General features: G+C 39.3%; 1 protein-coding gene across 1 annotated transcript in view; it reads right to left on the bottom strand.

Annotated features, from left to right (window-relative positions):
• Positions 1-18777, bottom strand: part of PKD1L1 (polycystin 1 like 1, transient receptor potential channel interacting) — an 83558-nt gene that overhangs the window by 4855 nt on the left and 59926 nt on the right. The window contains exon 5 of the mRNA XM_053467814.1: positions 1952-2094. Within this exon, the coding sequence (XP_053323789.1) occupies positions 1952-2094 (143 nt within the window). The remainder of the gene's footprint in view (positions 1-1951; positions 2095-18777) is intronic.

Here is an 18777-nt window from a genome sequence, read left to right as displayed (position 1 = left end):
GACAGACCTCATTTTGTGTTGGATCTTAACTTATCCCTACGTATAAGATATTGTATATTTTCCCACGGCTCCTTTAACGTTGAATCTTAAAGCTTTTATATTTTTGAACCTGTTAGGTAAATTTAGGGCATTTTTGTGATGCCTGTAGCTGCCTCCTCTTTAATATGACACAAGTTAATTTGTCCCTGGGAAGTTCTCTGTCAAATTTCTTTGGTTTAGAAAGTTCAAGCTAGTAGCCGTAAGCAGCAGTGCTTGATATATTTCTTAGACAAAATCCTCCAGTACCTCTTAAGTTAGATCCTCAGGAATGCTTCTGGCATTTATTCAATAAAGGGGAAGTTGGATAACCAACTATTCCTTAGACCAACACTGGCAGGTTTTCACAGCAAGAAGGACTGAGCCGGTGCTGAATAATGCAGAATTTAATGGACGAGGAGACTGAAGAAATCTATGCAGCCCTATAGTTTCCCCTTTATAATGTATGGTGAAGTCAAGGGGTTGAAAACACATCTCTCCTACAAAGCATTATTATTTGCTAGGGCTGTCCATAAAAGTTCAATCACAAACCTACATAAAAGTCGTAGTTCTTAACTACAGCAAATGCACGTTAGAATTATACAAATTATTAATGGTACAGATAAAAATAAAGTGTCGAGGGTACATTAACTATTTTTTCAACAACATATTGAATGGCTTTATAATATTTCAAGTTTTCGTTTAATTTAAAATATACAAATTTCACTGTTTTTTTTTTTTGTACTTTCCATATGAAAACTTATTATGGGTGGTTTAATTTTCTTTGCATTCTACATGGTGCATTACTGACACATTTGTAGCAATAGTAATAGTTTTATCTACAATCTCAGAAACAAAAAAGAACTACTTGGCCGATTTTAGTCTGTCTGTTTTTCCTGATGTAGAGACTCAGACCTCAATCTTGTCTTAGATTCAAGATAACTTTATGTCTACCCCATGCATACCATTCTCTCACTGCATAAGCCTCTGGACAAAACACCAGTGCCAGACAGCACTCAAATATTCAGGTGCCAGAGAAGTAGTCCACTCAGTCCAAGAGTAATTATAAATAAAGACGATATCACTCAACACTCTGTACTAGAAAGGTTTATAGTTTAAAAGCTATAACCAAACACATGATTACAAGAGGTGAAACTCTCACCTAATTACTAATTATACTATAAATTATATATATAAATTATAATTAATTTACCAAATTACCGTATTGGCCCGATTATACGCCCACTTTTTTCCCCCTATTTTAAATCTTTAAATGGACTAAGGGACTAACAAAAGTATTCAGAGGTTGGGCAGACTAGATGGGCTAATTGGTTCTTATCTGTGTTCACTTCATGTTGCTATGTTTAATGTATGTGTTCTCACAGTGAGAGTTGCATATATCATTGGTGTAGATGACCTAGGATATACTGCAAAAGAGAAGGAAATAATCACCAAATGATATATACATACAGCTCCCCCCAAAAAATATACTCTTATTTCATCATTGACATGGGACTAAACTAAACTCCCTATTCATTCCATTGGGTTCTAAATAATTTAATTCACAAATTAACTTTTTTTGTTCTCTTAATCCCCACCTCTTGACATCTGTGGGACTGTATCAATGATACGAAAACAATTTATTAGGTGTAAGATAAAATGTTTTGGCACAGCTAAATATTTTTTTTTGTTTCAATATATTTATAAAATGTGAAATTGGGTGAGAATTACGCCCATTGTAATCAGGCGTTTGGCTATAAATTTACACTATTATGACAAAATCTTTATGGCGTGAAAAAGATCCTTTAGTAGGATCAAGAAATGCAATGCAGAGTAGTGAAAAGGGCATCACTATTACAGAGTGCTGGCTGATAATGGTTTTATTTATATATTGTTAGAAAGTCCTCCTTACAAATATATTACTTAGCTATTTTACCTCCTGGCCGGATGTACAAAATATGCTGAAAATGGTGTATACTTCAATGCCGTCTCTGGGCTGCACTTGGCATATTACTTTTTGTGGCATTTCATTGACTTTAAAGTACATCTGAGATCTGCCAACTGGATTTCCATGCGAAACTATGAAACAGAGAAAAAAATACAATTAGGATCTTTATAAATGTTGCTAAGCGGGAATCAGTATAACATCAAATGATTTCAGTAGTTCAATATGTCATATTTGAGGCTGAAAAACAAGTATTTTATATTTTAGTATATTACATGAACACAAAATGGAGTCAGAGTCATTTTGTTTTCCTTAATCATAAAGGATTTTTTTTGTCCTTGATATCTCTATATTGAGAACAAAGAAGCCTTTATGAATATAGCTGTTTCAGCAAGTATTTCCTAATTAGTGTATATTCTATGGGAAAATTTAAGGAGTAGAAGCTACTTATCTCTAGGAATGTGAATTTTAATAGGGGATACATTGCAAGACCACCGAAACTGATTTGCTACCTAGGAGGTATTATCTTCTAGAGATACGTGTAATTAAGGACAAATTCCAGATGTTTTATGTAATAGTCTTAAAGCTATTTCTTAGAACGGAGCATCTCTCAGCGGTCAATAATGGAAATACAATGGTATAAATATGCTAGGAAGTTTTAATTATGAGTAAAATCCACAATTATGATTGCAGGATTTCAATCAATAGGTGGAGAAAATGGGAATAAGCCCTGTATTTAAAAGTTTATGTTTTTGCGACCTTTGCCGGTTGATGGGGTAAATTGGAGTGGCTGGGCTCAAAGGGCATAGGTACAGACTGACCAAAATGGAGACAAAAAGCGCACTTCCAAAATGTGGCATTTTAAAGCTCAAACACCACGACAAACCCATTCATGTGGGGTATCACTGCACTCGGAAGATGTTGCTGAACACACATTGGGGTGTTGTTTGATAGTGACGCATACCAGGAGCTATGAATTAATTCCTGAAATACAATTTGTGTGGGAAAAAATACAAAATTAAATTTTGGCAAAGGCAGGTGGTAGAATCTCATGCATAAAAGGGTTAAAATACCAGCATTTGAAATACCTTGGGGTGTCTATTTTTCAAAAATATATATGGTTTGATTGGGATTAATTGAGTTAACTGGCTTCAAAGATGTTCCAAAGAGCAGATGGAGGCAGAATGACCAGATTAGGTTTGGAAATCATAAAACGCTACTTGTACTTATTGCCCAATAACTTCCAAAAAACAGCAAAAAACCATAAAAACATTGGGTATTTCTAAACTCAGGACAAAAAGTAGAATCTATTTAGCTAGTTTTTTTACTTCCTTTTGTAGGTGAGTAAAAGATTTTTCAAAGAAAAGTCATAAAAGGTGTTTTTTTTCAAATTTTCACCATGTGTTATAATTTTTTTTTTATAGTTAATAAGATGATATGATCAAAACATATGGTATCTGAAGAAAGCACATCTTGTCCTGAAAAACACAATATACAACATGTGTGGGTACACTAAATAAATGAGGAGAAAATTACAGCTGAACACAAGCACCGCCAAAGTGTTAAAACAGCCTCGGTCCCACAGGGTACAAAACGAAAAAATTAGCCTGGTCCTTAAGGGGTTAAACAATTTGAAGACCCCAGAGAATTTAATTTTGAACATTACAAGATCTTGGCACCATTTTACTCTCATAATTACTTTGAGTAGCTAACATTCTTCTGGCAAATTTCACTAATACTCTTTAGACATTATTAAATTATTTTTAATTGTCATATTAGAAATTTCACTAAAACAGAAAGATATAAGTGATCTTTTTGTTACCGCCCTGATTATTACTTTTGGGGTTTTATTTTGGTTGCTGAGTGGATTGAAAATTAATTGGTTGGATATTAACAAATGCCATTTATATCAGGTGATATCATTTGATCAAGCTGAAACGTTTATGCAATGTGCTTGTTCACCTGTTGCATTTTGTATGTGTTAGACTCTTAAGACAATGATTAATACTTATACACTGTATTTTTGACATGTTTAACCCCTTCGTGACAAAGGCTGATTTTACTTTTTGTACCCTTCGTGACAATGGCCGTTTTAACATTTCTGCGCTGCTTGTGTTTAGCTGTAATTTTCTTCTTTCCCGTTTACTGAACCCACACACATTAGATATTGTTTTTTTCAGGACAAGAAGGGCTTTCTTTAGATGACATTGTTTTGATTGTATAATATTATTTACTATTAAAAAAGTATAAAATATGGTGAAAAATTTAGAAAAAAATGACTGTTTCTAACTTTTAGTTGAAAAATCTTTTACTCATCTATAAAAGGTAATAAAAAAACCTGCTAAATAGATTCTACTATTTGTCCTGAGTTTAGAAATACCCAATGTTTTTATGTTTTTTTGCTTTTTTCTACACATTATGGGGCAATAAGTACAGGTAGCGTTTTGCTATTTCAAAGCCATTTTTTCTGAATCTGGTAATTCTTCCCCCCATGTGCCATTTCGGGTATCTTTGAACCCGGCCAATGCAATTTACCCCATCAAGTCATATATTTTTGAAAACTAGACAGCCCAGGGTATTCCAAATGCTAGTATTTTAATTTTTTAAAATTACTTATTCTACCATCAGCCTTTGTCAAACTTTATGGTAGTAATTTTTTTGCATTTGTTTTTTCACACACATTTTACTTCAGGTATGAATAAACAGGTTCTGGTATATGTCACTATCATAAAACATCCCAATATGTGTTCAGCAACATCTCCTGAGTACAGCGATACCTCACATGAATGATTTTGCCTGGCTGTTTGGGGGCAAAAGGGCCACATTTGGGGCATGCACATTTTCAATGTTGAACTTTGGCATTTGGGGATCCACTGCCCATGCCCTATTTGGTACATCTTTGAGCCGGGCCATTTCAGTGTGCCCAATAAACCCATATATTTTTGAAAACTAGACACCTCAGGGTATTTCAAATGCTAGTATTTTAACTCTTTCCATGCACCATATCTACCACCAGTCTTTGTCAAACTTTATGGTAGTCTTTTTTTATGCATTTGTTTTGTCACACACATTTTACTTCAGGTATGAATTAAAAAGTTCTGGTATATGTCACTATCATAAAACACCGCAATATGTGTTCAGCAACATCTCCTGAGCGCAGTGATACCCCACATGAATGATTTCGCCTGGCTGTTTGGGGGCAAAAGGGCCACATTTGGGGCATGCACATTTTTCAATGTTGAACTTTGGCATTTGGGGGATCCACTGCCCATGCCCTATTTGGTACATCTTTGAGCCGGGCCATTTCAGTGTGCCCAACAAAACCATATATTTTTGAAAACTACACACCACAGGGTATTTTAAATGCTGGTATTTTAACTCTTTGCATGCACACATTTTACCACCAGCATTGTTTCGAAGTTTGCAGTAGTATTTTTGTGTGTGTATTTTTCCCACACACACCTACTTTATGTATGAATTTACAGCTCCTGGTATATGCCGCTGTCACACGACACCCCAATATGTGTTCAGCAACATCTCCTGAATGCAGTGATACCCCACATGCATGGGTTTGTCATTTTTTTGGGGAACTAAAAGGCCACATTTGGTACGTGTGCATTTTTCTAATTGGAAATTAGATGTGTGGCCATCCTTCCCCCCGTGTTAATTGGGACATTGTTGAACCCGGCCAATTCAATTTACCCCATCAAATCATACCTTTTTTAAAAGTAGACACCCCACGGGCATTTAATATGCCAGTATTTTAACTCTTTCCATGCGAGAATTGTTTTAAGCTAATATGCAAATTTTAGAACTTGCTCACAAAAATATATTTTTTATATATATATTTTATTTTTTTTTTGCCTTTTTTTAAAAAAAAATGTAACATTTTTTTTCAACTTGGAGGTTCCCCTGATAGTGACATCAGTGGGAAATGATTTTTACATTTTACTGTTTTTTTACTATTTTTTTCTAATTATTATTAATTTTATTTTATTTTTTAATTTATTTTTACTAATCACACTGTGATTAGAAAGCTGGGCTCCATTGACTTGCATGGTGAATGCAGTACCTGTATTCAACCTGCAAGTGGAGCCAGAGTTCTCTAGATGTCTGGAGACCATCTAGCGAACTTTAAAACTTGCTTGTTTCTCTTGCAGGGCGGCGGCCATCTTGCTTGATGGCGAAGATCACCGGCAGCTGCGGCTGTGACCGCTCTCCGGAGCGGTCACAGCCCATCGAAAGGTAAGTGTTTGGTGTCGCTGGATGCCTCCTGATCGAGGCATTCCAGCGACACCATTTAAGTTTCGTGCCGATCGCGGCGTTGCTGAATGCCTCGAGGTCGAGGCATTCAGCAACGCTTTTTGGGTGCAGAAAGCGAAAGTAGATCGTTTTCTGCACCCGTTTAAAGACGTGCCGGTCCTGGCACGTCAATTGTCGTAAAGCACATGCTTTTCCGTGTCGTGCCAGGACCGGCAATTGTCGTTAAGGGGTTAAAAGATATTTTTTTATGGGTCATATAGAGATTTGTAGATTGTGTTTTTATAATAAATAATATTTTAACTATCATGATGGTATAATATCTCATTTTGAATTATAATGTGAAAGGATTTAGGATCAGAGATAAAATATAGGGTATCTCTTTATATTAATATTGTGGATGTAGTCCTACAATAATTAATAGCGTCAGTATTTTGTGTATGTGATATATTGTCTTTGCCTATTTTATCTCATTAATATCCCTAACAAATAGTGTAGTGAACACCTATTATCAACATTTAGACTGTGATACCACCGCTTTTACTGCTCTGGTCTGCTACCTTTTCCTGATCCTCACTAATTAATTCACCATCTCCAGATTTCAAAACACCTACATTGTCACTCCTAGATTTTGTGGCATTGATGCACTTAAAAATCTTTTTGGATCTGTTTGGATCTCCTTGGCTTTCATCTGTTGGCATCTTTATACTTGACATATGATGCCGCTGATCCCTCTGACTTGTACAGTTTAAATGGCAATTTCTTTTTTCGCATTACCTGACTAACACTTTTATTCATCCACATTGGTTTTAGTTTCTTTCTTGTGGATTTACTTGCTAATGGTACATGTTTAGAAATATCTCTTTGGACAAAGATGTCATCCCAATTAATTCTCTGCAAGCATGTTCTTAACTTTTAATTTCAAACTGCACCATATTATAATCACTACTTCCCAATTGCTCCCGTACTTGAATATTTGAAAACAGCACCACGTTGTTCGGTAATAGAAGATCCAAATAAGCCCCCTTTCTAGTAGGTGCCTCTACTAACTGAGACATGTAGTTGTCATGCAGAAAGTTCAAAAATCTCCTCCCTTTCACTGAATTACTAGCCCCAATATACCACTCAATGACAGGGTAATTAAAATCCCCCATGACTAGAACATTACCCTGCTATGCAGCTTTTTCAAGTTTATAAAAAAAAAGCTGATCTTACATACCCCTGTTTTGGGGTTTGTAGCAAACTCCCAAAATTAATGAATTACCCCTTTTATTCCTAGTGGATATTTTTTCATATTTAATAAAAACTATGATTGAGAAAAATTATTTTGTTTTTATTTCCTTTTATTTGCCAACCTGCCCCTAGTTATGCACATCTGCCCCCCAAATATGCCTTATACCCCCTTATATGCCACTCTGTCCCCAGAAATGCCTTATACCCCCTATATATGCCTTTTAACCCCCAATATGCCACTCTGCCGGGGCTTCTTTGACTGACCACCGGAAGGTCATGTCACGCCGGTGCTCCGTCATAGAAGCCCAAGCGGAAGTGCCGGCAGCAGCAGAGGCTGCCAGAGAGGAGGATCCAGGTCCCCTGCAGCACTGAGGGGGATCTGGATCTTTTTTTTTTTTACAATTTTTTTTTATAAACATACAAAAATCATATATAAATAAATACAATACACATTAACGTACATAAATACATATATAAATACATAAAAAAGTACAAAAACAATAATTCAAAGAAATATTTTATATTCCCCTTTTTTTAAAAAAAAAATACGTTCTTCTAATTTTAGTTATTTATTTATTATTATTATTATTTAAGGGAGGTATATAAATCATAATTCGTATTGATAATTTCTAGATTCATACCATCATCCAACTCTATAACATTAATAAATTAGGTATCTCTTAACGTACTATGGGTAATTTATCTTCTTATTGCATTAATATCTCAGTCTCTGAATGTGTATGGGTTAACCATGGTTTCCAGATGTCATTGTGTATCTTACATTTAGCTATGCTTGCATAATATCCTTCTTCAATTTTACATTGGAATTGGGAATGAGCATATATCTCGTCCCAGGATATTGTGCCTATCTTTTTCCAATTCCTTGCTATAACAAGTTCTCTGTAACTTATGGAATTTTGTAAGACCCATATGGAAAATAAATATCTGTGGAGTTGGCTCAATTTTAGATCCCAATATCTCATTAATAGTATTAAAGAGAATTTTAAGTATTTTCTTTACTTCCTCGCAATTCCACCACATGCGATATATAGTGCCTTCTTCTTTTCCACATTTCCAACATAATCTAGAACTATTTTTATCATATTTAGAGATTTGAACTGGTGTTCAAAATCTGTATATGATTTTATAATAAAGCTCATGCATCCCCAGACAATGTGACTGTTTCTTAATTTCATTGTACCCCTGAATCCATTCTTCTTTTGAGTAGGATTCCCCTGTATCCTTTTCCCATCTTCCTTTATTAGGTAAGGGGTCATCTATTTCTAAACTTCCCATTAATAAACCTACCTTGTGGATTAATCTTGTTTTATAATGTTTATTAAGAAAATCTTAAATTCTTGGGAAGGTAACAACATCTACTGTTTGTAAGAAATGTTTTATTCTTATATAGTTGAAAATTTCGGAATTTGATAAATTCCCCTTTTCCGGTGCGGGGAACTCTGATCTCTGACCTCTGACAGCCGGGGAAAGTATACGCGACGGATGCATACAAACCCCCGCTGCCAACTCCACCTCCTTGCGGCTGCAGCGGAAGGCGACGTCAACCCGCTGCCCCGGCTGGAAGCACCGGTAAGAGAGGGCTGAGAGGGGAGAGAGGGGGCAGAGAGGGGGCAGAGAGGGGGGAGAGAGGGTGAGAGGGGGGTGAGAGAGGGGGAAGGGGGGGAGAGAGAGAGAGTGTGTGTGTGTGTGTGTGTTAGTTAAATGGGGGTATAGGGTGTGTGTGTGTTAAATGGGGGCATAGGGCATTTCTGGAGTGGCGTTAAGGGGGCATTTAATAGAGCAATCTGCCTCCTGAAATGCCTTATACCTCCCTATATGCCATTCTGCCCCATAATATGCCTTTTAACCCCCTAAATGCCAGAGTGGCATATAGGGGTATAAGGCATTTCTGGAGGCAGAGTGCTCTATACAATGCCTTTTAACTCCCTTAATGCCACTCTGCCTCCTGAAATGCCTTATACCTCCCTATATGCCACTCTGCCCCATAATATGCATTTTAACCCCCTAAATGCCAGAATGGGATATAGGGGTATAAGGCATTTCTGGAGGCAGAGTGGCACATAGGGGGTCAAAAGGCATACCATGGGGCACAGTGGCATATAGAGGGTTAAAAGGCATATCATGGGCCACAGTGCCATATTGGGGTGGCAAGCCTGGGGGCAGATGTGCGTAACTGGGGGGCAGGTTGGAAAATACAAGAAATAAAAACAAAAAAAATATTTTTCTCAATCATAGCTTTTATTAAAAAAATAGTTTACATGAATTAACATTTACTGGTAAAACTTTTTTCCTTTGGGGTCGTCTTATATTCAGGCTTTTTCTTTTTTTTTCCTAAGTTAATATTCAGATTTTGGGGGGTCGTCTTATAATCAGGGTCGTCTTATAATCGAGCAAATACGGTATTTCATGGGTCATCCAGATAATATCAGTTAATTGAAAAGAGTTATTAGCTTCTTTTTCAATGAGAAACCATGAGGTATTGTCATTCTCAGGTCTATCCAGGAGCAATAAATGTGTAATCATACAGATTTCTTTTTTTTATATTATTTATATTTTTTATTATTATTTCAATATTTTCACAACAATTTTCAATCGCAGCAGACAACTACATTATTCCATAACCAAGTTGTAATTGAGTAATCATAGTGATAAATCGAATTCCAAACAATCATACATAGAACGGCAAGTTGGTCTATAGTCAGGTCGAACAGGCTTATATAATATCAGGGATAGAGAGGAAAGGATAAATAGATGAGATAAAGTTACGACTTAATTGTCAAGGATGAGAGATTGTTTTGTAGTGGAGAAAATTTCCCGCCATGGTAGCCAAATTTCATCATATTTTTTTATATTATTGTGTACATAGAAAAAACGCTTCTCCATTTTGTGTTGGTAATCGAAGATTTCCAGTTGCGTGCCAAACAAATTTTAGCAGCTGCAAAAATGTTAATTGCTAATTCTAGATTAAATTTGTTTTTCACAGGTATGTCTATATGAAATAGAAAAGATTGGGGAGATAAACTCCATTGTTGTCCGAACATCTTATTGAATAGGTTCGTAATTTCAAATTTTACTGTCGTTAATCTATCACAGTGCCACCAGATATGAGCTGCAGTACCTAGTTCTAGTTTACATCTCCAACATTTATTGGAGTTGGATCTAGCCATTTTATGTAAAGTTGTGGGAACATAGTACCACCTATGCAGTAGCTTAAAAATTTTTCATGTAAATTGATGCAGTGGATTGTTTTCCTTAAATTGTTCCAAGCGGAATGCCAAACTTCTACCGAATAGGAAATATCAAAATCTGTTTCCCATTTCTGTATGGTGATAAGCTTTTCTATAATATGCTGCTGTTCTAGCATGATTCCTAATCTGAAGATTTAGTCACTCTTTTTTTTTTTTTTTTTTTTTTAATTCTCCGTTTATTGCACATTTGGTAAAAAATCGCTTGAATAAAAGTAACAATTGACATCTGATATCAACAGGCGAAGTACATAGTATAACATTTACAATAAAGATGCCGCTCACAATGGCAAAACAATACATTCCATAGCGTTCCTGAGTTATACAGCGACCCTAGTAGTAGCCTAAAAACAGAGTCAGTTGATAAGGCAAGATTAGTTCTTACACGGCTGTAGGAGCCAGTAGAGTAGAAAAGATAATTGTCACATACTACCGAATGAAAACTGATTAGGGTTCGATCTGACACCGAAAAGAGGCAGAAGATCACAACATCGCAAATGGAAGTACAAAACATGTGCAGATGTAAATGTAGTTGAACGATACATCACCAAATGAGTACACGGAGGCGAACAAACAATACGCATACCTACATAACGAAAATTGACCCTATGCAAATATGAGGCGTAACACCTTAGAGGAGAGAGGATCAACAAGGCATGCTAAGTACCAGGGCGAACATAAAAACAAAACCAAATAAGAGAACGAAAATCGAGGTCCAGCGGAAAGAGTGTGTGAGACGTGTGTAAATAAACGTAGTAGGCCGGGAACCGTAGAGATAGCAATCATGTAGATTGAGCACTGCAAGGTATGCCCGAGGTACCAGACGAAACCCTCTCTAGCCCAGCCACATAAGATCGCCAATAGAACCATTTAAGTTCGATTGTATGATCTGTTCCTCGGGAGGATCCCATGAGAACTTCCATGTGATATATAAACTCAACCTGACTAACCCAGGCTGAAAAGGAGGGTGGGCTGACCGACTTCCAGTGTCTAGGGATAATGGCATTGGCAGCGTTAATGAGTTGGAAAGTCATTGACTTTTTATAGCTAGAGAACGGGAGGTCGTTGTGGTGTAGCAAAATGGATTCGGGGGAGGCTGAGAAATCCGGGTTTGCAATCTCACGGATTGCGTCTGACACCGAGTCCCAAAACAGCCGGACCAAGGGGCAAGACCACCAAATATGGAGGAGAGTACCCGGATGGGAACCGCAGCGCCAACACATAGGTGAAACGGAAGGAAGGAATCTATGGAGGTCAGCAGGGACCTTGTACCAACGAGTTATAATCTTAAATGTAGTTTCTTGCATCCGACTAGAAACCGTGCCCTTGTGTGCTATGAGAAGAATCTTGGACCACTCAGCGGGAGAAAACATACAATTTAAATCCCGTTCCCAAAGGCTAATGTAATATGGCTTGGACAGCGGCTCTGGGGACACCTGTAAAGCATATAATTTAGATAACATGTGGGGAAGTGCTGTTTTATCCGTACAGAATCTCTCAAACCGTGTCAAGGGTCTGGCCACCAGATTCACGTCGACCGAGGCAAATATAAAAGGTTTCAATTGGTGATACATAAACTTTAAGAGGAAAGAAACTGGATGACCTGGTTGCACCAATTCAGCCAATGGACGGAGCACAGCAGCATTCATCACCTGGTACAATCGAAGCAAGGGTTGTCCCGGGGGGCAAAAAAGCCGCCAGGCCGCCCATAGAAAGCAAGGGGAAAAGTCTGGATTGCCGCTCAGGGGCGTCAAAGGGCTAGGAGCCCTGGCTAACACGCCCTCCCCCAAAACCTTCCGAAAGACCCTGAGAGTAGGAATCATAAAAGGGTGGGCAGTATGAAGAACCATGCGCACTGGGTCACGGATCCAAGCTAAAGCCCCAATAGGACATAGAGCGAAGGAATCCTCTAAGGAAATCCATTGTTTAGAAGGGCATAGAGACCATTCAACGATTCTGCGTAGATATGAAGCTCTCCAATATAATTCTAGATTGGGCAAACCTAAACCACCTTGTAATTTCAACCGAGTCAGATAGGAAAATGATAATCTAGAGAGTTTACCCCGCCAAATGTATAGCCTAAAGGCCTTATGACAGCCGCGGAAAAATGATCTAGGAAGTGCAATAGGAAGGGTTTGGAAGAGGTATAAGAAGCGGGCGAGAATGTTTATTTTTATCACACTCAGTCTGCCAAAACAAGAGACGTGGGGAAAAGCCCAACGCCTCAGGTCCGACTGCAGAGTGTTTAGAAGGGGGTCGAAGTTCAAGCTTCGCAACTTGGAAAGGTCAAGCGGAATCAGCAGCCCTAAATACTTAATATAATCAGTTTTCCATTTAAAGGGAATGTAGAGCAAATCTGGTGAGTCGTATGCGGGGACAGGTGGAAGCCCATGATCTCTGATTTCGATTTTATAATTTGATAATTCATGGAAAATATTCAACTCCGACAAAACCGCAGACAAAGATTGGATCGGGTCGGTAAGGGTTAAAAGAATATCATCAGCGAACACGGACAAAACCGGCATACGGGGACCCATACGGACCCCTGAGATCTCCGGGTTAGCCCGAATCGCATTGCAAAAAGGTTCAAGGACTAATAGGAACAAGAGAGGGGAAAGTGGACATCCCTGCCTGGTACCATTGGCGAGAGAGAACCTATCTGACAGGATCCCATTGAGAGCTATCTGGGCACAGGGTGAGGTATATAGAGAAAGAAACGTGAAAAAAACCTAAAATCACGTGTTATGTGTTAAGGTGAATAAGTGACAAAAGTGAAAATATATATTATTCCCCAAATAGGACCGCAGCTACCCACAATGAAAACACTCTTCCTCAAAGTGTAAATATACAACCAAACAAAAGAAGTACTGTCCGTTTCTCCTCTTTCAAGCTGCCGCGTTTCGTGTGTCTCTGTACACGGAGACCCAGAGACACACGAAACGCGGCAGCTTGAAAGAGGAGAAACGGACAGTACGCGATGACGCATACAACACGCAAAAAACTCGATGACGCGCACGGCATGCGACGAAATTACCGGACGAGTGATGGACAACGTGGGATGACGTATACACGGAAATAACTACAAAAACAACACAAAAACAGAAGGAAACCACTCACCGGACAGAGCATACTTCTACTGAAGAAGCCAAGTCGGCGAAACGCGTTTGGAAGGATCTGGAAGGACTTATCTGAACTTTGTCTACATTCCACCATTGGTGGTTTTTTTCTATATATACGCATTTTGCACTTTGGGTGCATGGACTAAATGTAAGTTGCATCTTGCTGGTCAAATTGACTCTTTACCTACATATTGCACTTTTTCAGTTTGTTTTATATATATATTTTATTATTAAAGATATTATTATATTTCACTTTAATTGTTTTCTCCCTTATATGCATCTGCGCCCCATACTTCTTTTGTTTGGTTGAGGTATATAGAGCCCTGATGCAAGCCAGAAAATTCGGTCCAAGACCTATTCTCGCTAAGATCTTGAAAAGAAAGGGCCACGACACACGGTCGAACGCCTTCTCGGCGTCCATAGAGGCGACGACCATTGGAAGCTTATGAAGTTGTGCATATGAGATTATGTTAACAACCTTTATAGTATTATCTCGTGCCTCACGGCCCGGCACGAACCCCACCTGGTCAGAATGTATCAGGGAAGGCAAAAAGGGCTGGAGGCGGTTAGCCAAAATTTTGGAGAATAATTTGAGGTCAACATTTATTAGGGAGATGGGCCTATAGCTGCTACATAAATCCAAATTCCGGTCAGGTTTGGGAATAACCACTATATGCGCTGCCAACGAGTGGGAGTCAAATGGAAGACCCCCAGCGATGGCATTAAAAAAAGTAACCAATTGAGGACCTAAAATAGAGGAGAATTTTTTATAATAGAGGATAGTAAGGCCATCGGGGCCAGGACTCTTGCCAGCTGGGGAACTTTTGATAGCCAATTCAACTTCAGCCAGGGATATGGGCTCATCTAATAGGGAACTGTCATCTCTAGTGAGAGTGCGTTTGATAAATTTGGAAAGGTAGTCGTCCATGGCCGAACTCAAACCAGAGTGGGGTGCCCCCGGACCCGACAGATTATATAATGACGAGTAATATTGACGAAAGCAAGCAGCTATTCGATCCAATCGAAAGTGCAGCCGATTCGTGTTACCTCTAATACGCGAGATATAACTCTGGGCCCGCTTGGCTCTCAAGGCCCTCGCAAGAAGCCTGCCCGGCTTGTCCCCAAACTCGTAAAACTGACGTCTAGTCAGTAGATAATTACGTTTAAGTTTAGTATCAAGAAGGGAAGCCAACCGGGACCTCAGCACAGAAAGTTCAGGTTGAAGGGCTGGGAGGAGGGTTAATTTATGGCGCATCTCTAGACGCGCTATTTGTTGCGTGAGGGACAGGATAGCGGCTAGATTCAATTTCTTCATAGTGGCCCCCAAGAGATGACCGCGTATTACTGCCTTGTGCGCTTCCCAGACTATCGGGGCAGACACCTCAGATTCAATGTTTTCCTTGAAATAGTTCCCAAGGTGGGAGGAAAGCTCAGAGAGGTGGTGAGGGTTACTCAATAGGCTCTCGTTGAGCCTCCAATGCCACACGGATTTGGGCACGTTAGCGGACTTAAGCGACAGAAAGACCGGGGCGTGATCACTAATAGTGGACACACCGATCCTAGCCGAACACAAGGTGGGGAGGTGGAAATGGGAGACAAAAAAAGTGTCTATTCGCGAGTACCTGTTGTGACAAGGGGAGAAGTAGATGTAATCTCTCACCTCCGGGTGGAGAGATCTCCACGCATCAATGAGTTGATTCAATTTGAGTTGTTTAATTACTTTACGGATCATGGAGAATGGGAGATGTGAGCTCCCTGAGGAAGTGTCAACCTTGGGATCAAACACCATATTAAAATCGCCACCAAGTATGGTAAGACCTTCCTGGAAGTCGGCCAACTTATTTAAAATCGAGGTGAAAAACCGGGCATGGTTCCTATTTGGGGCATAAATATTCGCCAAGGTGAACTTCTGGTGGCCTATAAACCCCTTGAGCATAACCGCACGGCCCTCCTTGTCCCTCCACTCCTCCAAAAGGCGGAATCGCAAAGATTTATGTAATATGATAGCTACCCCTTTGGCTTTGGAGGATGGGGAGCTGGACAAAAAGGAGAGCGTGTAATTCTGATTTAAAAGTTTAAATTCCCGGTTCGCCCTAAAGTGGGTCTCCTGTATAAACGCAATATGAGATTTGGAAGAACGTAAAAAGGCCAACAATTTAGTACGCTGTTGGGGTTTATTGAGGCCTCTAATGTTTAAAGAAACCACGTTCAGAAGGTCACGAGACATTGTGCAATACCCAACAACAGAGCAAATAGAAATACAGTTCCGCTGGACCATATAACGGTAAAGAAAAAGGAAAACCTAACAAAACAATCTGAACCAAAAAAGAACGAGTGACATGGATGTAGTGTAAACGTGGAAAAGTCCGTATGTTTGAGACACATGAAAATAAAACGGTGTAAGTCCCGGAAGATGCAGGGGTAAGCGATGAGCGGCGGAGAAACATCCAACGAACTCAACCCGTGTCGTCTGCAGAAATCGCCGCACGGCCGCTCCTCTTCCTCCGGATCTTCGGCAGCGACCAGGATCTCGGCGGGTCAGAAAGCGGTTTCGGAATTGGCGTCGAGGGCTCCTAGTCCTGCACTGATATCTCCGGTAAGTCCAGTTGCGTCAAAAAGGAATCTAGCTCGCTATGTTGGCGGAGAGTAAAGACGTCCTTGTCCCTTCGAGCTATGAGTACGAATGGGAACCCCCACTGATACGGGATATTAGCCGCTCGCAGTAGGGCAGTGACAGGTCTAAGCGCTCTTCGTTTTTGGAGCGTGACGGGGGAGATATCCTGGAAAATGCTGATTTTCTCACCATTGTGTTCCAGATCACCGGAGGAACGGCAGGCTCTCAGAATAGCTTCCTTAACAGAATACTCGTGTAGGCAGCAAATTACATCGCGCGGTGGGGCCGATGAGGGTCCTTTCGGGCGCAAAGCTCGGTGAGCTCGGTCGAATTGTATAGGTGTGTCAGGAGCTTGTTTCAGGACACCATTAAATATCGATTGAAGCATGGTGCGAATATCACCCGCTGCCACCGATTCAGGTATTTCCCGAACTCGGAGATTATTTCTCCTCCCTCGATTACCTAAGTCCTCCATCTGACGGTGAAGGGCTTTGAAAGATTCCGAGTGGTCTTGTAGTGTCATGGAAAGGGTATCGATGGCGTTGCTTGTTTTAATTTGATCTTCTTCCAGTGTAGTGACTCGATCTCCGATATGCTTGAGATCTTGTTTGATAGAACCGAGGTCGGCTCGCACGTCATGAAGGGCCTGATCCAGGGCCGTATCTATCACAGAAATTAAATCAGCCTTCGTCGGCAAGCGTTGAAGGGCCTCTTGCCAAGAGTGCCCCGTGGGTTGTGCGTCCGGAAGGTTGAGGTCCCGGTCCAAGGAAGCGTCGTCTGAGCATTCACTAACTCTGCTAGAGGGAGAAGGCGCCATCTAAGATCCAGACTCCCGCGCATCCACATCTCGAGAACCACGGAAAAAATGTCTCATCGAGAGGGCTAGATGCTTCTCCTGTGAGCTTGAAGGTTTCGGGGTCCCCCCGAACGATTAGACTTCCCCATCTCTTAAGTTATCCGTGAAAAGCGTAAATTGTTCTGGTACGGTGTGCAGAGCTGCGGACTCAAGCAGCCATCTTGGTCGAGCGCTAGCCCCACCCCAAGATTAAGTTATTCTTGTGATGTTTCCTATGAATCTATCTAAAATATTTGGCAAATACCAGGTCTTAGATTTGATAAAACTTACAATTCTTAAGTATGAAAAAAGTTTGTTATTTGGAAGGAGAAATTTAGTTTGCAGTTCTGCAAAAGAGTTTAATCCAGAAGACCAAATATCTTCAATTTTATGGATACCTTGTAATTGCCAAACTTTAAGATCAATATCTTTAATAATAAGTTGTAACAAACCAACAGGTGTATGGGATGACCATGAATCTTTAGAGGCAAATTTTTCTTTAAAAGTAAGCATATTGTTCAAGATATTTAATATTAATGGATTAAGCATTTCTAAATCTTTTATGCTTTTAGAATTAAGCCAATAATATTGGAATGGATCCAGGTTACGACATTTCCATCTTTCGTATTTATACCAAGGGAGATCAGACTCCTGTTTGGAGTCCCAGGCTAAGAAGTGACCAAACATGCAGATTTCATGTAAGTTTCGTATATTAGGGAATTTAAGTCCAATCTGTGATAGATTTTTTTTTAATATGGAGCGTGGTATTCTTGGCTTTTTATTTAACCAAACGAATGAAAAAAACATTTTTTCAAATTGATTTAAGATTTTTATAGGGACGGAGAGTGGAATAGTTCTAAACAAATAAATTAGTCTAGGTATGACATGATTTTAATATATTTAATCTTCCAAGCCATGAAATTTCTAGTCTTTGCCAAGCCGATAAATGGGTTTTCAAATCGTCAAGAAGACTAATATAGTTGTTTTTTATTAAGTCAGGAAGATTGTTATAAATTTTAATTCCTAGATAATTAATATAAGTCTGCGTTCCAAAAAATGCTATCTTAGTTTTTAAGTTTTGTATTTGAGGTATTTCCATATTAAAGTTAATAATTTGTGTCTTGTCTATATTTAGTTTGTAATTAGAATATAGACCATATTCCTTTATACGTTCTATCGCTTCTGGAATTGAAGACTATGGGGAGGTAAGAATAAGGACAATATCATCCGCATATAGAGCAATCTTGTGTTCCAGTGGGCCTGTTATTAGTCCTTTAATTTTTATGGATTGGCGAATTATTACTGCCAAGGGTTCAATCGAAAGAGTATAAAGCAGAGGGGCTAGTGGACATCCTTGTCTCGTACCATTGTTAATATTGAAAATATTAGAGTCTAAGTTAGCTCCTGATATTTTAGCTTGTGGGTTTTTATAAAGCGCTAATGTGTTATAGAGGAAATCTCCAGACAGGCCAAAGGCTTTTAAAGTACCT

Source organism: Spea bombifrons, chromosome 5, assembly GCF_027358695.1.
Source record: "Spea bombifrons isolate aSpeBom1 chromosome 5, aSpeBom1.2.pri, whole genome shotgun sequence".
NCBI classification, from domain to species: Eukaryota; Metazoa; Chordata; class Amphibia; order Anura; family Pelobatidae; genus Spea; species Spea bombifrons.
The sequence above is the reverse complement of the archived record's forward strand: the minus strand, read 5'-3'. Positions and strand labels throughout refer to the sequence as shown.